This window comes from Amblyomma mixtum, chromosome 2, assembly GCF_055824585.1.
Source record: "Amblyomma mixtum isolate Tamu chromosome 2, ASM5582458v1, whole genome shotgun sequence".
Lineage (NCBI taxonomy): Eukaryota > Metazoa > Arthropoda > Arachnida > Ixodida > Ixodidae > Amblyomma > Amblyomma mixtum.
The window spans coordinates 167,212,657-167,236,655 of NC_143013.1; the positions used below are offsets into that span (position 1 = coordinate 167,212,657).

General features: G+C 49.0%; 1 protein-coding gene across 1 annotated transcript; it reads right to left on the minus strand.

The window, feature by feature from the left end:
• Positions 1-301: 301 nt before the first annotated feature.
• Positions 302-15,409, minus strand: LOC149361497 (uncharacterized). Its single transcript, XM_089568097.1, has 2 exons — positions 14,601-15,409; positions 302-356 (listed from the first exon to the last, which is right to left on the minus strand). The coding sequence occupies exons 1-2, from the start codon at positions 15,407-15,409 to the stop codon at positions 302-304; spliced, it is 864 nt and encodes a 287-aa protein (XP_089424223.1).
• Positions 15,410-23,999: the final 8,590 nt, after the last annotated feature.

Sequence of the window (23,999 nt, forward strand, 5' to 3'; positions counted from 1 at the left end):
CGAATGCTGCCGGTTGTGTGCCAGCTGCGGTGAGGGGCGACTGGTTGTGCCACCACTGCTGGCCTCGAGGGGTGACAAGAGGCGTCCGTATACTTGACGTCCGGATGTCTATTGAAGCGTTTCTCGGAATGATGTGTACAGTCGGCCCGTCTTGGGCGAGATTTTGGCGATATTCCAGGGTAAAGGAATAAGGTGAGCTTATCTGGGGGCCGCTTTCGTCCGTGAGATCCGACCAAGCTGCAGTGCTACCCGACCAGCGTGTGTGACTGAGAGCCGCTCGCATTCGGCGGTGAGAGTTGCGTCAATCAGTTCCCTCACGGTATTGGAGGTGCCGAGAGCCATAACCTTGTGAGTAGCTGCGGACATGGGAAAACCCAGGTTCGTGTTATATGCTTTGCGAAGTGACGCCTCTTTCCATTCGCTTTCAGCACGCGGCACAAGAGGTTGCTCTCTCGCATACCTCGGTGCTTGTTGGAGACTTGCTAAAGAAGGCAGCTGATCTGTACCCCCGACTGGTCGATGCGTTGGAGCGTAATGTTGTTCCTGCCGTTGCTCTGTAGATACAGATCCAGTACCCTTATGTGATCTGTACGAGGGATGGGGTTGCCTTGTACCTGGATGATTGTCGCAGGAAGTTTTTTTGGTGACTGGTTTCCCTTGGGCGGAAGGATGATATAACTCGGACTGTTGGCGATCATAAGAGGCCAACTGCCGAGATACTCTCCAAACCGATCGATGGCCGTCTGGAGACTCTCTTCTATCTCGCCGGAACTGCCTTGCGTGATCCAAAGGGTATGGTCACCAGCACAAATGCTGTAATGTAGGTTAGGGGATGACAGCCAGTAACCTGCGGAGGCTCATCAGCACAACGTTAAATAGCATCAGCGAGAGCATGGAGACTTGCGGCAAACCACGATTTCCAGGGAAGATGATGGAAGGATATCCCATACCGACGCTAAGTGGTACTTTGAGGCCGGTGAGGAAGTCCCGGACGTACGCATACGTGTGATGTCGACGCCGAGTCTGGAGTTGTTGAAGAATCGCTTCATGGAGGACGTAATCGTAGGGTCCGGCAATATCGAGGCCGACGACTAATTTTTTGTCTGCTGTGCGACACATGACGACCTGGTGACGAAGAAGAACCATAATGGCGGGAAGTCCTAATTGAGGGTGGAATCCGATCATTGTGTCTGGCAGGAATTGGTTGTCTTCGCGGTAGCGAAGAAGCCTGGTCTGGGCAGCATGCTCGCTCAACATCCCAACGCAGGACATGATAGGATGGAGTTTTCCAAGGTGGGTGGTTTACCCGGCTTGGGGTTTCAAACTAGAATAGCTCATTTGCATTCTTGTGGGACGGTACCGCTGGACCAGCAGTATTGAAGGTTTTTGCTGAGGGCATTAATGGATGCGTCGTCTAGATTCCTAAGCATCTTAATAAAAATGTGGTGGGGAGCGGACGCCTAGCTGGTCTTGAGGCGATTAAGGGCTGCTCGGACCTCCCTAGAGTGATCTCCAGCGTATAGGTCGGGGTTGTCCGAGCCCTGATGGGAAAGAAGGTTGGTTGCCAGTTCTGGACAGATGTAGGTATCTATAAGCTCTCGTTTGAGCCCATCTGGAATTCCAGAATACTGGTGGAAGATTCGCTAGAGCTGTTGGCGTGCTTAGAGCTTGCCTCCAGCCATGTCGAGTAAATGTTGAAGGAGCTTCCACGAGTTACGAGCGTTTGGAGTCTTGTTCATGTGGTCACAAATTTTGTGCCAGCTCTTGCAAGTGAGTTCAATTGCGTTGTTTTGCGATGTTAGCATGGGCGCGCGCAAGTCGACGGCGGATATCGCGCTCTGGGGAACAATTAGAGCTTGGGGCGACATTTTGCGTCCCCATAGATGGACTTAGTGGTGGTTGCAGCGTTGGAATGTGTCCTCTAACTTTATGGTTTACGTGCCGTCGGCAACTTGTTCGACAATTTCTGTTGTCCGTGCTTTGAGGTCGGTAACGGCGGAAGGTATGTCGTGTTCTTTCCTGTGCGTGCGAAAGTCCCAGTTAATCCCCTGAGTCGACCGCGTGCGTTGCCTCGCGGGATATTGTATCACGATTTTCAGCATGGAGTGACCGCTTATAAAATTTCAATGTGTGTAACACGAAGTGGCTTTTACTCCGAAGCTCCTAAAGGCGAGATCTGGCGTTGTATGTCGGTGTAGGCCAATGCCGAGTCAATAGGGTAGGAGATGTTCGCGGTGAGGATGAGCTGGTGGGCATGCCAGTCCATTCATCCCAGAGGCGTCTGCCTTTAGTCGAGTCCTAGTGGTATACCTAAGTGCGGTGATGAGCCTTGAATTCACACAGGATGAGTATAGGTGTCCCTTGTACCATTTCCTAGGTTTTGAGGAAGAAAAAGGTATTTATGGGCCCGGAGAGGACCGTGCACATTCATCACACGCAGACTAGTGCGACGTTTGCGCGAGTGTCGAGGTAATATTTCTCGAAGACTTGAGTGGTGGAAAAGAGCCCAAGCGGTGGTTGTGGCGGTGGATTGGATTGGAGCAAACTTTACTTGTGCCTGCAGTTGGGCGCTCGCGCGCCCCGACGAGTGCCTACGTCGTCTACGAGGCTGCCGTTACTCGGCGCGGGTGTCCGCTCGCCGTTGCCGGCTCGCTCGGTCTCTGCCTTTCGAGCGCCCCGAGGACCTGGGAAACTTGACGCCGTAGGAAGCATAAGAGGGCTCTCAAACAGCCTCCACCTTCGCCGTTCGATGACGTTCTACGTCGTATCAACGGTAACTCAGGACGTGCTGCATCCGCCGCTTAAGAACGTGGGTGCGCTGATGAACACTCTCAAATTTAAGTTGTTTTTAAACATAAATACCCCCGAAAGCAGATTTGACAGCCTTCGCCGTAGCTCAGCGGTAGAGCACCGGACGCGTATTTCGGAGGTCGTGGATTCGGGTCCCACCCGCGGCATGTGGTTGTTTTTTCTTCTGATTTTTAATCAATTAGCTTTAAGCGATAACATATTCGGTAATATTCTAAATAGAACAACAGCACAAAATAAATTAAATAATTAAAAATCTCCTCTGTCCCTTGCTTTCTGTGGCTGTTGGCTTCTCTCATATTTATAACGAGCCCCTCATTCCCCTTATCTTGCTTGTTTAATTGCTTAGCGAGGGCCTCGGTTCTGGCAGCCTTGACGCCATAGGTAGCATAAAAGGGTTCTCACAAAGCGTCCACCCTCGCCATTCGGTGACGTTCTACGTCATATCAGCGGTGACTCAGGATGTGCTACGTCTGCCGCTTAAGAACCTGGGTGGCGCTGATGAACACTCTCAAGGTTGGGTTATTTGAAAACATAAATACCTCCGAAAGCGGAAGTTTTGACAGCCGTCGCAGTAGGTCAGCGGTTGAGAACCGGACGCGTAATTCGGAGGTCGTGGTTTCGCAACCCACCGGCTGCATGTGGTTGTTTTTTCTTCTGCTTTTCTAATCAATCAGCTTGAAGCGATATCATATTCAGCAATATTCTAAATGGAACAGAACAAAATAAATAAATTAATTAATAATCCCCTCTGTCCCTTGGTTTCTGTGGCTGTTGGCTTCTTTTATAACAAGTCCCTGATTCCCCTTATCTTGCTTGCTTATTTGCCTAGCGAGGACCTCGGTTCTGGCAGCCTTGACGCCATAAGAAGCATAAAAGCGCTCTCACACAGATTCCACCCTCGCCGCTCGATGACAATCTACGTCATATCAGCGGTAACTCAGGACGTGCTACGTCCGCCGCTTAAGAACGTGTGCGGCGCTGATTAACACTCTCAATGTTAGGGTATTTGTAAACATAAATACCCCGAAACCAGATTTGACAGCCCTCGCCGTAGCTCAGCGGTAGAGCACCGGACGCGTATTTCGGAGGTCGTGTGTTCGGATCCCACCGGTGGCATGTGGTTGTTTTTTCTTCTGCTTTTTTAATCAATTAGCTTTAAGCGATAACATCATCAGCAACATTCTAAACAGAACAAGAGCACAAAATAAATAAATTAATTAAAAATCCCACTCTCCCTTGGTTTCTGTGGCTGTAGCTTTCCTCATATTTATAACGAGCCCCTCATTCCTCTTCCCTTGTTTGCTTAATTGCTTAGCGAGGGACCGGGTTCTGGCAGCCTTGACGCCGTAGGTAGCATAAGAGGATTCTCACACAGCTTCCACCCTCGCTGTTCGATGACGTTCTACGTCATATCAGCGGTAACTCAGGACGTGCTACGTCCGCCGCTTAAAAACGTAGGTGGCGCTGATGAACACACTCAAGGTTGGGTTATTTGTAAACATAAATACCCCCGAAAGCAGAAGATTTGACAGCCGTCGCAGTAGGTCAGCGGTAGAGAACCGGATGCGTATTTCGGAGGACGTGGGTTCGGATCCCACCGGCGGCATGTGGTTGTTTTTCTTCTGCTTTTCCAATCTTTTAGCTTTAAGCGATAGCATATTGAGTAATATTGTAAATGGGACAGCACAAAATAAATAAATTAATTAAAAATCCCCTCTGTCCCTTCGTTTCTGTGGCTGTTGGCTTCTCTCATATTTGTAACGAGCCCCTCATACCCCTTCTCTTGCTTGCTTAAATGCTTAGCGAGGGCCCCGGTTCTGGTAGCCTTGACGCCATAGGAAGCATAAGGGGGCTCTCACACAGCTTCCTCCCTCCCCGTTCAATGACGCTCTACATCATATCAGGGGTAACTCAGGACGTGCTACGTCCGCCGCTTAAGAACGTGGGCGGCACTGATGAACCATTGCTACATAGCGTTCCGCAGGGAAGTATTCTCGGGCCACTACTTTTCAACCTATATATCAATGACCGTGTTAACATAGATTTAAATACATCATTTATTATTTATGCCGATGACACAAGCTTATTTTTCTCCCATCACAGTTTACCCCTGCTTGTAAAGAAAGCGAATGCAGTGCTGATGTATTGAACACTTGGTGTCTAAAATAATTCCTTAACTATAAACGTCTCGAAGACAAAATCAGTTCTTTTTCGCCCTAAAAATAAACCAGATAATTCAAATTTTGTCCTGCAACTTGGTCTTTCAGTCATAGAGGTGGTACCAGTAATAAAAACCTTAGGTGTCCTTTTTCATGAGAATATGCAGTGGAACGCACATTTCATTTCATTTCATTTATTTGTCCCTTAAAGGCCCGAAGGCATTACATAAGGGGGGGCGTACATACAGGTTGGAGGGTAATGGCAGAGAACACACAAAAAAAAGAAAGGGGGAAAATACACGGGGTACAAAAAGAGTACAATAATATACAAACTAAAAGCAAGAAATAAACATACAAAAAGAAAACAAGGAACAGTTGGCACTTCGGTGTCGCAGTATGAATATGTTTATGGGAAGTAATTAGCCAGTTTCTCGCGGAAAAGGCGGCGATCGGAGCATGTTATTATGTTGTCGGGAAGGCCATTCCAGAGCACTATGGAGTCGGGAAAAAATGAACTGCTCATTGCGGAGGTGCGGGTTTTAATGCGTGCGATTGGGTTACTGTGGTTTAGGCGAGATGACGTACGTGGGGGTGGCTGCAGCAACAAATGTCTTGGTGAGCGATAAAAGAAAGAGTGAAAGAGGCATAGACGGGAAATAACACGGCGAGTTGCTAGTGTTTGAAGGCCGAGGGATCGTTTTAGTAATGTTACGCTGGTATTTCTTGAGTACTGCGATGTAATGAAACGGGCGGCGCGATTTTGAATGGCTTCAAGGTCTGAGATGAGATACGATTGTGATGGATGCCAGACAGATGACGCGTACTCCAATTTAGGACGTACGAATGTTATATATGCCAACTTTTTTACTTCAGGTGATGCAGATTTTAGATTGCGCCGGAGAAAACCAAGTGTGCGTGATGCTTTGGAACAGATGGTCTGAATGTGTGTTGTCCATGACAGCGATGATGTGATGTGTACTCCTAGGTATTTATAAGATGATCTTCTGGTGATGGCGACCGATTTTATGTTGTAAGTGCTATCAATAAGTGTGTTTTTGCGGGAGAATGATATGGATTGGCATTTATTTAGATTAAGAGGCATGCGCCATTTGTCACACCACGCTGAGATAGTGGTTAGATCCTGTTGAAGAGCGGCAATGGCGCTAGCGCCGTGGATGGGGCTGTAAATTACGCAGTCATCTGCGAATAAACGTAGCGTGGATTTTATGTTGATCGGTAGGTCATTGATGTAGATGAGGAATAAAAGAGGTGATAAGCCTGCACCTTGAGGTACGCCGGATGTTACGTCGGTAAAAGCTGAGCGACAGTTATTAACACAGGTGAACTGCTTACGTCCTTTAAGGAAGTGCTCTAGCCAGGAGAGCAAAGTTTGTGGAATGCCGAGCGATGACAACTTAAAAAGAAGAAGATTATGGGAAACACGATCAAATGCTTTTGAAAAGTCGAGAAAGATAGCGTCGATCTGGACAAGGTTATCTAAGTATTGTAGAATGTCGTGGGTGAATTCGGCGAGCTGGGTCTCACATGACAGCTGCTTGCGGAAGCCGTGTTGATTCGGATAGAAAAAGTTCATTGATTCTAGGTGGGTCATAAGATTGGAAAAAATAATGTGCTCAAGTAGTTTAGACGGTATACTAGTGAGGGAAATGGGACGATAGTTGTTAGGGCACGTGCGGTCATCCGCTTTAAATATGGGCGTAATTTGAGCTTTTTTCCAATCGTCGGGGACAACCCCGGAATCTAAGGATTGCGCAAAAATTAGATGCAGTACCTGGCTAGACAGTGAAATGGTATTTTTTAGTAGCTTACTGTTAATTTGATCGCAGCCGGCAGATGTAGATATTTTCAGTGAGGCAATAAGCTTTGATACACCATCAGGGTTAATTTCGATTTTAGGCATTTCTGAGAGTGAGATTCCTGGAATGTGCTCATTAGCAGTAATGTTAGCAGCGGAAAAAACTGACGTAAAGTAATTGTTGAGCGCGGTCGCACAGTCATCGCTTTTGATTGGTACTCCATCAGCATCTAGGAGTTGTACATGGCGATCTTGTGGTTTATTAGATAGCATGCGCCAGAATTTGTTGGGGTTAGAGTGAAGGATTGATAGTAAATCTTGAGAGTAAAATTTATCTTTAGCACTTGTCAGTTCTGTGGTATACTGTTGGGCGCACAAGCGATATTTTTCCCATGCTAAGTGACTATTTTGAAGTTTTGCTGTTCGATACAGGCGCTTCTTTTTGCCAAGGAGAGACTTCAGGCGTTTGTTAAACCATGGATTCTTGGTATCTGATTTAATAAGTAGTGTTGGAACGTGCTTACTTTCCAAATGTAGTAGGGTGTCTTTGTACAAATTCCAGTTTGAGTTAGGTGTGCGATTTAGATAAGTGCAACGAAAGTTGTCGAAAAATTTTGCAAGATCATTGTTCATAGCATCAAAATCAGCCCTTTTGTAGTCTTTTATCAGTTTGTTGGTTGGTGATTTCTTTTTTAAAGGCAGTGTCATGGAGATGTGAACAAGGTTGTGGTCGCTTAATCCAGGAAGGACAGTAATAGATTTTACGTCGTCCGGGTGACTTGTGAGCAAAAGATCAAGGATGTTGTCTCCTCTCGTTGGACTTGTTATCACTTGCTGAAGGTTAAAGTCAAGGGTTAGTTCTAGAAAAAGTTTCTGTTCGTTTGCAGGTGTTGAACTTAGTGTCGAGAGCAATGATCAGTTAATTTGTGGGTAATTGAAATCACCAAACAGAAATATGGGTGCCTTAGGATACTCATTCCTAATAATCGTTAATTCATGGCGTAGGGAATCGGGGAATGATACGTGACTGTCAGGAGGTCTATAGCAGACACCGAACACTAGCTTTTCGGAGGCGTTGTGAAGGCATACCCAGATCATTTCTAGGTTATTATCATGCCGGATAAGCGAGGACTGCAGAGTGTTACGAACGGCTATTAGAACTCCTCCCCCTTTTCGGTTAGTGCGATCTTTGCGGTATGTGGTGAAATGGAAGTCTGAAGGGAACAATTCGTGGTCTTCTATCTCTGGGTGCAGCCAAGTTTCTGTGAGTATGACCATATCGGCGTCTGTGACTTCAATGAAACTGTGAACCTGATGGCGTTTGGGTAGAACACTCCGTATATTAGTAAAAGCGATGTTGATGAGTGCGGGTGAATGACGATTGCTTGGCGGAATCGGTTCATGCAGTTCAGTAGAGTGTCACTTGACTTGCTCTGAGGCCTGCTGTGTATTGTCCTGTGCTCCATTTATCTTTGCCGCGGGCTTGGTGTTCGTATCTGTTTCTGTTATGGTATCAGAGGCATGATCGTAGGTGTAACATTTCTCGCCAACGATGAGTTTATCGTATCGAAGTTTAAAGCCACACCCTCGGGGCTTAATGAATTGAACTAATTTGGAGCGAGCGAGTCGAGTGGCGAATTCGAAGTCTTCTCGGATAACGTAAGGTGTTTCTTTCAATTTACGACCACATGCAAGCACGCTTTCTTTTCCCTTGTAGTGATTCATTTTAACTATTATTGGCCGTTTTTTTTCCGTTGAGAATTGACCAATGCGGTGGGCGCGTTCTATTGCGCTTGGTTCTAGATTCAAATCTAGTTTTTCTTTGCACAGCGCAATAACTTTTTCCTCCGATTCAGTCCACGATTCTTTGTCGCTATCATCTAAGCCGAAAAAGAGCAGGTTGTTTCGGCGCATTCTGTTCTTCGCGTCTATGTTGGCGGCCTTTAGTTCAGCGATGTCCTGCCTAATCTGGCTAGTCTCTACCTGTTTTGATGGTGATACTGTTTTACGCTCGTCTAATTCGAGCACTGCTACTCGGTTTGAAAGTGCAGTTAGTTGTGTTTCATGGCTGATTTGGGTTGTTTTCAATTGATCAAGGTCGGCACGCATGGCTGCATGGTGTTCTTCTAGCCGCTTGAGAGCATCTAAAACATCGGAAAGGTTGGTTGGTCCGGGGCCAGGATTAAGTTCAACATCTCCTGAAAGCAGCAGCATTAGCTCAGATAGCAAATCAAAGGCAAGTATATCACATAACACACGCAGCGCAGTGCGCCATTTCAAGTCGTAGGGGCACGACACCGCGAAAAGACAACGATCGCTACTACGAGACTCCTTAGCGTAGTCTAGGTAACTAACCTGGAAGGCCAATACCGGGGTGAACATCGTGCAACAGTCGGTGTCGTGCCCCGCCGAGCTGACGTTGTGCCGCAGATTAAATACTGTTGCCTCTGGCCATGTGATTGATGACGTAGTCGATGGCGGTGGTTTCCAGGCGAAGGCGTCGAGCGGCGCCAAATATGGGCGGTCAGGTCCGGTTGATACAGCAGATGACTGTTCAGGCATCCACGGAGCTGAAGAATCCGGGAAGTGCAGTGTAGGTGATGGGCAGGGGTCCAGGCCACGGCGCGTACCAGCAGAGAGCCAGTACGACAGCACATACTGGCCTCGTTCACTCCAAACTATCCCGAATAGTTGGTATTCTTGCACGCTTTCGTAACTTTCTTCCTAAGCACATTAAATTACTTTTGTATAACTCCCTTTTCACATCCACATTATCGTATTGCTACTTGATATGGGGCACAACAACGTACACAAACGTGTCCAAAATCTATCGACTGCAGAAAAAAGCTGTAAGAATTATTTCAAATGATCCGAATGACGCCCACACAAAACCTCTTTTTGATGACCTTAGATTACAACCATTACCAAAGCTGTTCAATGCACTTCTGTTAAAACGTCATCATGCCTTTCATCTAAATAATGACCCTTTCTTTGAAAACCTTGCGACCCTGTCTCCGTTTGCGAAAGCATATAGCACACGAAGCAGTCAGACATGGAAGATTCCTCACACCCGTACTAACTATGGCCGCCAAATGCTGATGTACACACTACCACATGCTCTTAACTCTTCTGATAACACCTCCAAGTCACCTCCAAGACATTAACACTTACAATTATGAACCCGCAATGTTAGCCCTATCACTTAACATGTTTTTATGATTATGTAAAGCCGTCGCCATATATATATTGCTTTTCTTTATATCGCTATCACTTTTTGTCCACTGCTGTATTGCTTTGTGAACGGGGTGCTAGCCTTTGTCAAGCCGTTACAGGCTTTTTGCTAGCACCCCGTTGCATCACTAGTTCTGTAACATCATTGTTGATGCTAAATAAATTTGAATTTGAATTTGAACACTCCCAAGGTTAGGTTATTTTTAAGCATAAATGCCCCCCGACAGCAGAAGATTTGACAGCCGCTGCCGTAGCTCAGCGACAGAGCACCTGACGCGGAATTCGGATATCGTGGGCTCGGATCCCACCGGCGGCATGTGGTTGTTTTTTCTTCTGCCTTTCTAATCAATTAGCTTGAAGCGATAATATATTCAGCAATATTCTAAACCGAAATACTGTAGGATGGGGGTTTGTTAAAGGCACTGGGACCTCAGGAGCAGGGCGGCAACAGTCCGTGGTCGGCGAAGGCGAGAACACAGCACGCGCAGCGATGGCAGCGCCGCCGCTAAGCAGAACGGTCGTCTTCGTCTTCACAATTGCCCCCGGGGAAAAGAGGAGCCAACCTGGCGACTTAGGGCGCGGGCAGGATGGCTGGGTCGTAGAATGGCTTGAGGCGCTGGACATGAACAGTCTCGCGTCCACGGCAGCGGCGATCAGAAGACGGCACGAGAGTTTCGACTGTGTAATTAACTGGAGATGTACGCGCCAGGACACGGTATGGGCCATGGTATTTGGCGAGAAATTTTGACGACAGGCCCGGAGTATTTGTCGGAATCCAGAGCAACACAAGGGAGCCATTGGGGAAGTGTGGCGTTGTTTGATTGAGGTCGTGGAGGGATTTCTCTCTGCACTGGTTGTCAGTTGTGAGAGCACGGGCGATGCGGCGACAGTCTTCGGCGTGCTGGGCGGCTTCAGATAGAGGCGTATACTCGGAAGCGTCGGGTTGGTACGGCAGAATGGTGTCGATGGTAGCAGAAGGGTGACGGCCGTAAAGGAGAAAGAAAGGAGAGAAGCCAGTAGTGGACTGCGTTGCGGTATTGTACGCATAGGTTACATACGGAAGCACAAGATCCCAGTTAGACTGGTTTGAAGAGAGGTACATAGATAACATGTCACCGAGGGTACGGTTAAAGCGCTCGGTGAGACCGTTGGTTTGCGGATGATATGCGGAGGAGGTGCGATGAATTACATTGCACTTGGTGAGCAGTCCCTTCACAACATCGGATAAGAAGGCGCGGCCTCTGTCGCTCAGCAATTCGCGAGGGGCGCCATGACGAAGGATGAATCGGTTTAAAATAAACGAGGCAACTTCGGAGGCTGTGGCAGCTGGAAGGGCGGCGGTTTCGGCATACCTTGTCAAATGGTCAACCGCGACTATAGCCCAACGGTTGCCGGCCGAAGTGTACGGAAGGAGGCCGTATAAATCAATGCCGACGCGGTCAAATGGGCGTGGCGGGCAGGGTAGCGGCTGCAATTCTCCACCAGAACGTTGAGGTGGCGGCTTGCGACGTTGACAGGTAAGGCACGAGCGCACGTATTTGAGGATGAAGGTGTACATGCCACGCCAATAATATCGCAGCCGGATGCGAGCGTACGTCTTGAACACTCCGACATGACCACACTCCGGGTCAGCGTGAAAATGGGCGCAAACTTCCGAGCGAAGGTGACAGGGAATAACTAGCAACCACTTGCGGCCATCTGAGCTGTAGTTGCGGCGATAAAGGAGGTTATCACGAATTGAGAAATGGGAAGCATGGCGGCGAAGAGCACGCGACGGAGAAGCAGCCGTAGGGTTTGTGAGGAAGCCAAGAAGAGAAGAGATCCATGGGTCGGCACGCTGCGCCGAAGGCATGGCGCTGATGTGAAGCATCGGTGAGGAGGCGTCTAAGGTTGAAAGGCTCGAAGTATTGGCTGGGAGTGGGCAGCGCGATAGAGCATCGGCGTCTTGATGTTTGCGGCCAGTACGATACACGACGCGAATGTCGTATTCCTGGAGGCGAAGGGCCCACCTCGCGAGGCGACCGGATGGGTCTTTCAGAGAGGACAGCCAGCACAGCGCGTGGTGGTCGGTCACGACTTCAAACGGGCGGCCGTAGAGGTAAGGGCAGAACTTGGTAAGGGCCCAAACTATCGCCAGACACTCTTTTTCAGTGACCGAGTAATTAGATTCAGCCTTTGTGATCGTGCGGCTGGCATAGGCAACGACGTATTCGGCGAAGCCAGGTTTACGTTGCGCGAGTACGGCGCCGAGGCCTACCCCACTGGCGTCTGTATGGACCTCGGTGGGTGCGGTCGGGTCGAAATGGCGAAGTATCGGTGGGGGAGTGAGCATACGGCGCAAGGAATCGAAGGCGTCGTCACACACTTGGGACCATTGCGAAAGATCGGAACTGCCGGACAGAAGTTGTGTCAAAGGTGCAGCGATTGAGGCAAAGTTGCGTATAAACCTACGGAAGTAGGAGCACAACCCCAGGAAGCTGCGCAGTTCTTTGATAGAAGTAGGTCGAGGGAACGCAGCCACAGCACGAAGTTTAGCCGGGTCCGGACGGACACCCTCCTTGGAAACAACGTGACCTAAAATGGTGAGTTGGCGAGCGGCAAAATGGCACTTCTTTAAGTTGAGCTGGAGGCCGGCGTCAGAGAGGCAGGTCAAAACGTGCTTTAGGCGGTAAAGGTGAGTGTCAAAGTCAGGCGAAAACACGACGATGTCGTCGGGGTAACAGAGGCAGGTTTTCCACTTGAGACCACGCAGAATGGTATCCATCATCCGCTCAAACGTGGCGGGAGCATTACAAAGACCGAAAGGCATCACAGTAAATTCATATAGGCCATCAGGTGTTACAAAAGCTGTCTTGGGGCGATCGGCCTCTTCCATGGGTACCTGCCAGTACCCGGAACGTAAATCTAAAGAGGAAAATATCTCGGCACCTTGCAAGCAGTCTAGCGCGTCATCGATGCGTGGCAGGGGATATACGTCCTTGCGCGTAATCTTGTTAAGGCGGCGGTAGTCTACACAGAAACGGATTGAGCCGTCTTTCTTTTTGACAAGCACAACTGGCGAAGCCCATGGACTGCTTGAGGGTTTAATCACGCCGCTCTTGAGCATTTGGTCGACTTGATCTTCAATAACTTGGCGCTCGGGTGCCGACACACGATAGGGGCGCTGCCGTAGAGGAGCGTGGGCACCTGTGTCTATGCGATGTGTGACAGTCGACGTTTGGCCGAGTGAGCTGTGATGACAGTCGAAGGAGGCGCGGAACTGGTTGAGCAAGTCGAGAAGCTGCTTGCGCTGCTGCGGGGGAAGATCTGCGTCGATGGAGCGGAGAAATAGTTCGGTAGATGAAGGAGTGGCTGTAGAAGATGGTGGGCTGAGCGCAGCGAGACTGATGTGCGATGAACCGGCAGTCTCCTCATGGGTTAAAATAGCCGCGACAGGTTGGACACTGCCGACACAGTCGCCACGGCGCAGAGCACTAGGGTAGGGAAACGGGTCACAGACCCACAGAATTGAAAGACCAGCAGAAATAGTCAATACGGCGTAAGGCAGAGGAAGGCACTTGCGCCGGAGGAAAGTATGGGCTGGCGTGAAAAGAACAGTGTCATCACGAGAAGGGGCACAAGAGAGGCGCACAAGGACGGAAGAGCATAGAGGCAGGTCGATGTCTTCGGTGACGAGGGCTTTACTACATGGCGGTGAAGGAGCAGCGTCCGGCAGGGATTGGGGCAGAGCACAGAACCCGACTTCAGCGCGAGCGCAATCGATGACAGCGGCATGACGAGAAAGGAAATCCCAGCCCAAAATAACAGAGTGAGAACAACACGGAAGTACGATGAACTCGATCGTGTAGAGGACATTCTGAATTAAAACTCGAGCGGTGCAAGCTGCCGACGGCTTGATGTGGCGCTGGCCGTGCGCAGCGAGAGACCGGCAATTGGCGTTTAACTTTCTTCAAGCGGCGACAAAGGTTTGCGTCTATTACTGAAATTGCGGCGCAAGTGTCTACAAGGGCCATGACAGAAATTCCCTCGACCGAAACGTCAATAAGGTTCGCAGGGGCCAGCTGAGGTCTTTGGTAGTTCGACGAGGACGCAGTTCTTGCCTCAGGAACTGCGACATCTAGTTTTCCTCCTGAGAATTACTTGGGCGGCGACGCATCGGAGAAATGGAGCGTCGTCGCGGCGAAGGGGACGGGCGGTCGGTAATCGCTGAACGGTCGGGGGAGAAAGGACGAGGGGACGCACGGGGCTCAGCAGACGCGGAGTACTGACGCGCTGGAGGCCAGTACCCGACCGGCGGTGCCGAAACTGGGAGACGGCGACGGCAATGGCGGGCTACGTGGCCAGGCAATCCGCAGGTATAGCAAATAGGCCGGTTATCCGTCGTGCGCCAAGGATCTCGGTCTCGTGGAGATGGTCGCAGATAAGGTGCGGGCGCTTGTACGGGCACTGACATTATAGGGTACGTAGGCGGCCGAGGTTGTGCGACGACTTCAGCGTAAGTCATTGGACGGGCGACAGGTTTTGGGACGACGTTGCCATAATTGAGAGGGGTGGCGACTGGTCTTGGGGCGGCGTCAGCGTACGCCAGCGGAGCTGCGACAGGTGGTGATGAATGCGCTGACGGAAGCACCTCAGCAACCTGCTCTCGAATTGCATGTTGGAGAGCCGACGCCAAATATGGTGGCGACCCTTGAGGGCTAGGCAAAAGCGAAAGCTGACGGGCCACCTCCTCACGTACAAAGTCCTTCATTTGCTGCAGCAGATAGGAGCTGTCAGCTGCGGGTGTCAGGCCAGAAAGTGACTCTGGCTGAGCTGAGTGCTGACGAGTCAGGATCCTCTGCTTACGCAGCTCCTCGAAGCTCTGGCACAGCGTGATGACTTCCGAAACGGTGCGCAAGTCCCGAGCGAGCAGCATTTGAAAGGCGTCATCATCAATGCCTTTCAAGATCTGCTTGATCTTGTCAGCTTCCGGCATGCTGACGTTCACTCGGTTGCAGAGGGCGATTACATCTTCTATGTAGCTAGTGAAGCTTTCGCCTACCTGCTGCGACCGTTCACGCAAGCGTTGTTCGGCGTGAAGTTGTCTGACAGCTGGGCGACCAAACACTTCTGAGAACTTCGTCTTGAAGGCTGACCAAGTCGCAACCTCCCCTTCATGGTTGCGGTAGCATAAGTTTGCGACGCCGGTAAGATAAAAAATTACATTGTTGAGCTTTGTCTCGTCATCCCACTTGTTATACAGGCTCACCCGCTCGTAGGATGCGAGCCAGTCTTCCACGTCATGGTCATCTGTGCCGCTGAAGATAGCCGGGTCCCTTTGGCGAAGGGAGCCGGCACAGATGACAGCCGGTGGGCCTGCTTCCACGGCTTGGTGTTGGATGTCTACAGGCATCGCAGGTGTCGGAAGAGTGCGGCTACGGAGCTCCAGAGCCGATATCGTTACCCGGCGACTCCACCAAATGTAGGATGGGGGTTTGTTAAAGGCACTGGGACCTCAGGAGCAGGGCGGCAACAGTCCGTGGTCGGCGAAGGCGAGAACACAGCACGCGCAGCGATGGCAGCGCCGCCGCTAAGCAGAACGGTCGTCTTCGTCTTCACAATACAGCTAAAAATAACTAAATTAATTAAAAATTCCCTCTGCTCCTTGCTTTCTGTGGCTGTTGTCTTTGCTCACATTTATAACGAGCCCCTTTGGCCCCTTTCCTTGTTTGCTTAATTGCTTAGCGAGGGCCTTGGTTCTGGCAGCCTTGACGACATAGGTAGCATAAGAGGGTTCTCACAAAGCTTCCACCCTCACCGTTCGATGACATTCTACGTCATAACAGTGGTAACTCAGGACGTGATATGTCCGCCTCTTAGAAACGTTGGTGGCGCTGATGAACACTCTCAAGGTTGGGTTATTTGTAAACACAAATACCCCCGAAAGCAGAAGATTTGACAGCCGTCGCAGTAGGTCAGCGGTAGAGAACCGGACGCGTAATTCTGAGGTCGTAGGTTCGTAACCCATCGGAAGCATGTGCTAGTTTTTTCTTCTGCTTTTCTAATCAATTAGCTTTAAGCGACACCATATTGAGCAATATTGTAAACCGAACAACAGCACAAAATAAATAAATTAATTAAAAATCCCCTCTGTCCCTTCGTTTCTGTGGCTGTTCGGTTCTCTCATATTTATAACGAGCCCCTCATTCCCCTTCCCTTTATGCTTAATTGCTTAGCGAGGGCCTCGTTTCTGGCAACCTTGACGCCATAGGAGGTATAAGGGGGCTCTCAAACAGCTTCCACCCTCGCCGTTCGATGACGTTCTACGTCGTATCAACGGTAACTCAGGACGTGCTACATCCGCCGCTTAAGAACGTGGGCGGCGCTGATGAACACTCTCAAATTTAAGTTGTTTTTAAACATAAATACCCCCGAAAGCAGATTTGACAGCCTTCGCCTTAGCTCAGCGGTAGAGCACCGGATGCGTATTACGGAGGACGTGGGTTCGGATCCCACCGGCGGCATGTGGTTCTTCTTCTTCTTTTCTAATCAATCAGCTTTAAGCGATAACATATTCAGTAATATTCTAAATGGAACAACTGCACAAAATAAATAAATTAATTAAAAATCCCCTCTATCCCTTGCTTTCTGTGGCTGTTGGTTTCTCTCATATTTATAGCGAGCCCCTCATTCCACTGCCCTTGTTTGCTTAATTTGTTTAGCCAGGGCCTCGGTTCTGGCAGCCTTGACGCCATAGGAAGCATAAGAGAGCTCTCACACAGCTTCCACCCTCGCCGTTCGATGACGTTCTACGTCATATCAGCGGTAACTCAGGACGTGCTATGTCCGACGCTTAAAAGCGTGGGTGGCGCTGATGAACACTCTCAATGTTAGTTTATTTTTAAACATAAATACCCCCGAAAGCAGAAGATTTGACAGCCGTCGCCGTAGCTCAGCGGTAGAGCACCGGACGCGTATTTCGGAGGTCATGGGTTCTGATCCCACCGGCGGCATGTGGTTGTTTTTTCTTCTGTTTTTTAATCAATTACCTTTAAGCGATAACATATTCAGTTATATTCTAAATGGAACAGCACAAAATAAATAAATCAATTAAAAATCTCCTTTGTGTCTTGGATTCTGTGGCTGTTGTCTTTCCTCACATTTATAACGAGCCCCTCATTCCCCTTCTCTTGTTTGCTTAATTTCTTAGCGAGGGCCTCGGTTCTGGCAGCCTTGACGCCATAGGTAGCATCAGAGGGTACTCACACAGCTTCCACCCTCGCCGTTCCATGACGTTCTACGTGGTATCAACGTAAACTCAGGACGTGCTACATCCGCCGCTTAAGAACGTGGGTGGCGCTGATGAACACTCTCAAATTTAAGTTGTTTGTAAACATAAATACCCCCGAAAGCAGATTTGACAGCCTTCGCCGTAGCTCAGCGGTAGAGCACCGGATGCGTATTTCGGAGGGAGTGGGTTCGGATCCCACCGGCGGCATGTGGTTGTTTTTCTTCTGATTTTTAATAAATTACCTTTAAGCGACAACATATTCAGTTATATTCTAAATGGAACAACAGCACAAAATAAATAAATAGATTAAAATTCCCCTCTGTCCCTTGCTTTCTGTGGCTGTTGGCTTCTCTCATATTTGTAAAGAGCCCCTCATTCCCCTTATCTTGCTTGCTTATTTGCTTAGCGAGGGCCTCGGTTCTAGCAGCCTTGACGCCATACGAAGCGTAAAGGGGTCGTGAAATGTTTTCCGAAAATTTTGAACGGCGTGTGTATTTGCAATTCTGACCCTTCATTCTATAGTATACCTTGGTTTGTTTCATCGTCTGGGTTGGTTGAATAGCGAAAAAAAACTAAATTTCGGTTTCCCAGCGCGCGTCCCCCTGAACTCACAGCAAACGTCATTTTAAGAAGGCAATCAGAGGCTTCTGTCGTCAACACAACATAGCGGCGTAGCGAGGCCTGTTTAGCCATAGTTGACCGAGGTTACAGCACGCATACTGACTCGAATGTGGCACCGTCGTCTGCTCAGAATGGAGTCTGCTAGCTGTCAAGCTGACACATGTGCGAAAACTTGGCCGGCGCGCCGCACCAGTCGCCGCTTGCGAACTGCCGCCTACTGCTAGCAGGGACACGGAGCGGCAAGCATCTTTTGCGCCGCTAGACTCATGCCCGGCCCACATCCGGTGTAACACTTTGCCACCGCACACCAACGCCTGCGCGCTGCTTGGCTACTGAAGTTCGCACCAGAAAAGACAAAATAGCGATGTTGTCAGAAAGACTGCTGGCTGTACTCGGGCGGCGACAAAGCATGCCTGCCCACGTGAACTGCGCAGTTCAAAGCATGAACTGCGAGGCTTGCCGGCGACCCTGGTCGTCGCTAAGCCTACCTGGTTTTGCATCGATACTATCGATACCGCAGCTGAGGGAGCTTCGGAACTGGTCAGCGCTCTAAAAGGTACTACTCTCGTCACCCCTTTAACTGTGAACCTGTCCCATAATAAAATAAAGATATCCTCGATTTCCGCGACTCCAGCGGAGCTAGCAAATGCCAGCTATGCGAGCGGCAACAGGGCATGTAAATAAAGCGGTCATGGGATGAAATTTGCTCGTATCGCCGAATTAAATGCTGCCAGCAACTTGGCATCAGCCAACGATCCTAAAAATGATTAATTTTTGGCATTCATCTATTCCAGTGCTTGTTATGAGTGTGAACAAATAATACTAGCGTGTTTTTCTGACGCCGGCGGCCGGCATCCAGGCTGACAGGCCGGCCCCGAGAAACGCGCCCCCACGTCATTATGACGCTGGCGCTCTGCGCGCTCGCATTCTGCCCCTTGTCAGTGCGACCCGCCGCGTGCGGCCTGTCATTGACATCGGTTGGGCGCAGGCGGCGAGCTGCTGTCAGTCGTTGTTACGCCGCTCACAACGGCACGTCGCGCGCCCGGCAAGTAGCAGTCATGCCGAGAGCCCGCGACGTACACCTCTGCCTGCGGGAGCCCCGACCGTGAACCTCCGAACCCGGTCGTGGACTCGAGTTTTCATCTCTATCGCAAGGGGTGGGTGGACTCGCAGCCCCATCTGCAAATTATGCCTAACCCTCTTCACGCTTCTGGAATATATTTTACTGCAGCAAAGAACAGACGCGCGGAACCGATGCGCGCCGCGATAGCTGACTCGTTCGTATCAAGTTCATGCAAACAGAGAGTCGTCGAGATGGGCTGACCTTGCTCAGCTCGATTCTCTGACTCAAACCACCGCTGTCAAGGAACACCACCTAGATAGGTTCACGTCCCTTACAAAAATGCTTCTTGAGACAGTGTTGAAGTTCTCATGAGCAGACTCAACACGCCATGTTGAATTTTTGTTGTGACCAGGATGGGCTAGTGTTGGTGAATTGTTGAGGCCGAGTTGAAACTCATTGGAAAAGTGGCCACTGTGCTAGAGTTGAGCATTCTCAATGAAATTTCTGCTTTGCGCTCATGTTGAATTCATGTTGGAATTACGGGAGTGAATCAACACGCCATTCTGAATATTGGCTGGGGTAAAAAAGCAAAAAAAATTCTGGGAATGCATTCGTATTGCGCCAGATGGACCGACTACCAATGCAATTTTCGGCGGTATATTCATATTTATTGCTGCGATTTCTCGTTAACGTGAAGCCATCACCACCCCCTGTGACGTAGCGCTCCACACATACGCACAAACACGTATGTATATAAATATATATATATACATACATACACCCTAGCCCTACACATCCATCAGATAAAAGAGCATGGGACAGTGCTATAGAAAGAACTGACAGATTTCATCTTGATCTTTAGTGCAACCTCGGCTTCGCCCTTATATAGTCCTACTCAGGGGGTCCGGACCTGCGCAGGTTTTGGTCTGCCTATCAGCAAAGTTATGTCAGTTATTACTCTTAATATTTATTTATTTTATGTGTAGTAGAAGTAATGAAGTTCATATGCAACGGTCTATTATTTGACGACCTTGATTTATTCGTAAACAACTTAATTAAAGCATTAATTAAGCGCCCTTTTTTATGAGAGCACATAAGAATCCTCCAAAGTAGGTATGCCTGAATGAGCATAGTGCACTTTTTTCTATGCAAGAAAATGACTTTGAGCGGTTTATGAGAGTTTTAACGGGTGCTGCATGCGTTCTTAATATGTGTAATGTGATCAGGTTCTGTTTACACGATGGATGTCGAAATGATTTCATTTAGTTAGGCTTAGAAACGGCTGCCTTGAGATGATTCAACTTAAATCCAACAGAAATTGCTCAACAGTAAATCTCTTGACTATGCTCAACAAAAATTCCGTGTAGCAGGTGTTGAGTAGGCTCAACATACATTGAGTTCATGTTGGTTTCCAGTTGATTCAACAGGAGCTCAACAAGGCGTCAACTGAAGCTCAAAAGTCATTTTTGTAAGGGGTAAGCAAGGCTATGTCGAGCCGCTGAATGCAAGGAGGATGGAGAAGCAGAACCGAAACCGAAACTGGTCCCAGGTCAGTGATTGACGTATGAAAACACGCTGCAGTTTAACAGAGTGCAATTACGCGTGCAAATAATTGGAAAGCCTTGTTTCACTTTCCGAATTTCTCATATAGCTATTATTTTAGGGCAAACAATGTTGAAGATATCTCTATATGTTTCTGAAGGTCTTAAAATGACGTATTCGAGTAGTGCGTGTGCCGGCCGACGGCGGCGCATGGTCGTTTCATGAACGCAAAAAGGCAGCGATTTCGAACGGGCTTTATTAAATGCAGACTCAATATTGAGACGAAATATTTCGGAATCAGCATGTCTTATGTTTATGGAAGCAGTGAAAATTAAAACCGGGCAGCTTCATTTTCTTTTCGCAACCCCTTTAAGAGGGCTCTCACACAGCTTCCACCCTCGCCGTTCGATGACGTTCTACGTGATATCAGCGGTAACTCAGGAAGTGCTACATCCGCCGCTTAAGAACGTGCGCGGCGCTAAAGAACACTCTCAATGGTAGGTTATTTGTAAACAAAAACACCCCCGAAAGCAGATTTGACAGCCGTTGCAGTAGCTCAGCGATAGAGCACCGGACGCGTAATTCGGAGATCGTGGGCTCGGATCCCACCGGCGGCATGTGGTTGTTTTTTTTCTGCCTTTCTAATCAATTAGCTTTAAGCGATAACATATTCAGCAATATTCTAAACCGAAACACAGCACAAAATAAATTAATTAATTAAAATACTCCTCTGTCCCTTGGATTCTGTGGCTGTTGTCTTTCCTCATATTTATAACGAGCCCCTCATTCCCCTTCCCTTGTTTGCTTAATTGCTTAGCAAGGGCCTCGGTTCAGGCAGCCTTGACGCCATAGGTAGCATAAGAGGGTTCTCATAAAGCGTCCACCCTCGCCGTTCGGTGACGTTCTACGTCATATCAGCGGTGACTCAGGATATGCTACGTCTGCCGCTTAAGAACGTGGGTGGCGCTGATGAACACTCTCAATGTCGGGTTATTTGAAAACATAAATACCTCCGAAAGCGGAAGATTTGACAGCCGTCGCAGTAGGTCAGCGGTTGAGAACCGGACGCGTAATTCGGAGGTCGTGGGTTCGCAACCAACAGGCACCATGTGGTTGTTTTTTCTTCTGCTTTTCTAATCAATCAGCTTTAAGCGATATCATATTCAACAATATTCTAAATTGAACAGAACAAAATAAATAAATTAATTAAAAATCCACTCTGTCCCTTGGTTTCTGTGGCTGTTGGCTTCTTTTATAACAAGCCCCTGAATCCCCTTATCTTGCTTGCTTATTTGCTTAGCGAGGGCCTCGGTTCTGGCAGCCTTGACGCCATAGGAAGCATAACAGGGCTCTCACAAAGATTCCACCCTCGCCGCTCGATGACGTTCTACGTCATATCAGCGGTAACTCAGGACGTGCTACGTCCGCCGCTTAAGAACGTGTGCGGCGCTGATGAACACTCTCAAGGTTAGGATATTTGTAAACATAAATACCCCCGAAAGCAGATTTGACAGCCGTCGCCGTAGCTCAGCGATAGAGCACCGGATGTGTAATTCGGAGGTCGTGGGTGCGGATCCCACCGGCGGCATGTGGTTGTTTTTTCTTCAGCTTTTCTAATCAATTAGCTTTAAGCGATAACATATTTAGTAATATTCTGAATGGAACAACAGCACAAAATAAATAAATTAATTAAAAATCCCCTCTGTCCCTTGGTTTCTGTGGCTGTTGGGTTCTCTGATATTTATAACCAGCCCCTCATTCCACTTCCCTTGTTTGCTTAATTGCTTAGCGAGGGCCCCGGTTCAGGCAGCCTTGATGCCATAGGAAGCAAAAGAGGGTTCTCACACAGCTTCCACCCTCGCCGTTCGAGGACGTTCTACGTCATATCAGCGGTAACTCAGGATTTGCTACGTCGGCCGCTTAAGAACGTTTGGGGCGCTGATGAATACTCTGAAGGTTGGGTTATTTGTAAACATAAATACCCCCGAATGCAGATTTGACAGCCGTCGCCGTAGCTCATCGATAGAGCACCGGATGCGTAATTCGGAGGTCGTGGGTTCGGATCCCACCGGCGGCATGTGGTCGTTTTTCTTCTGCTTTTCTAATCAATTAGCTTTAAGCGATAACATATTCAGTAATATTGTAAATGGAACAACAGCACAAAATAAATAAATTAATTAAAAATCCCCTCTGTCCCTTGGTTTCTGTGGCTGTTGGCTTCTCTCATATTTGTAACGAGCCCCTCATACCCCTTCTCTTGCTTGCTTAAATGCTTAGCGAGGGCCGCGGTTCTGGTAGCCTTGACGCGATAGGAAGCATAAGAGGGCTCTCACACAGCTTCCTCCCTCGCCGTTCGATGACGCTCTACGTCATATCAGCGGGAACTCAGTACGTGCTACGTCCGCCGCTTAAGAACGTGGGCGGCACTGATGAACACTCCCAAGGTTAGGTTATTTTTAAACATAAATGCCCCCCGACAGCAGAAGACTTGACAGCCGCCGCCGTAGCTCAGCAATAGAGCACCTGACGCGGAATTCGGAGATCGTGGGCTCGCAACCCACCGGCAGCATGTGGTTGCTTTTTCTTCTGCTTTTCTAATCAATCAGCTTTAAGCGATATCATATTCAACAATATTGATGCGGGTAGACGACGACGACAAAGAGCGATGGCACGAGTGGGAAGAGTAGAAGAGGACAACGAAGTTCGGACTGCGTTCTCGGTGCCGCTCGCAGCTGTTCTTGTCTATTTGTAAATAACTGTAAATATATTCTTTCCCGCAACATATTTGGTGGAGGTGCGGCTTTCCCTTACGTCTACCGACGACGGAGCTCCGCAGCGGCCGCCAGTTGCCTTCCCTCATCATGACCCAAGACGCCGCCCACCAAACCTCAGCCCCGGCCATGACATCACTCGTTCTTTCTCCCCCTCGTGACCCTGGGACCTTTTCTGGTACCGACAACACTGACGTCGACGACTGGATCAACATGTACGAGCGAGTGAGTACCTACAACCGCTGGGATCCGACCCTCATGCTCGCAAATGTAATATTATATCTAAAAACACCGCCCGGGTCTGGTATGAGACGCACGAAGACCATCTGACCAGCTGGGACGTGTGCAAAGAGAAACTCCGCGAATTGTTTGGACGGCCGCTCGGCCGAACGCTTGCCGCTAAGAAGGACCTCGCCTCCCGAGCTCAAACATCTACGGAGTCCTATGTGTCGTACATTCAAGATGTGCTGGCCCTCTGTCACAAAGTTGACGCCAACATGCCCGAGTCTGACAAAGTCGGCCACGTGTTGAAGGGAATCGCCGACGATGCCTTCAACTTGCTCGTATACAAGAACTGCACTACAGTCGACGGAATTATTAAGGAATGTCGACGCTTCGAGGAAGCCAAAAGCAGGCGTATTAGCCAGCCGTACACACGCCTCCCCAACACGGCTGCGACTTCTTCATGTGAAGACCTGCGACACCGGGAAACTCC

Bases quoted from the DNA above. Each gene is read 5' to 3' on its own strand.
- LOC149361497 (XM_089568097.1), bottom strand. From the start codon at position 15,409: ATGCCTGTAGACATCCAACACCAAGCCGTGGAAGCAGGCCCACCGGCT. The intron at 357-14,600 runs GTACGCTGACGC...CCATGTCCGCAG, and splicing joins CCTGTCGCAGCTCCGCTGGC to CTACTCACAAGGTTATGGCT.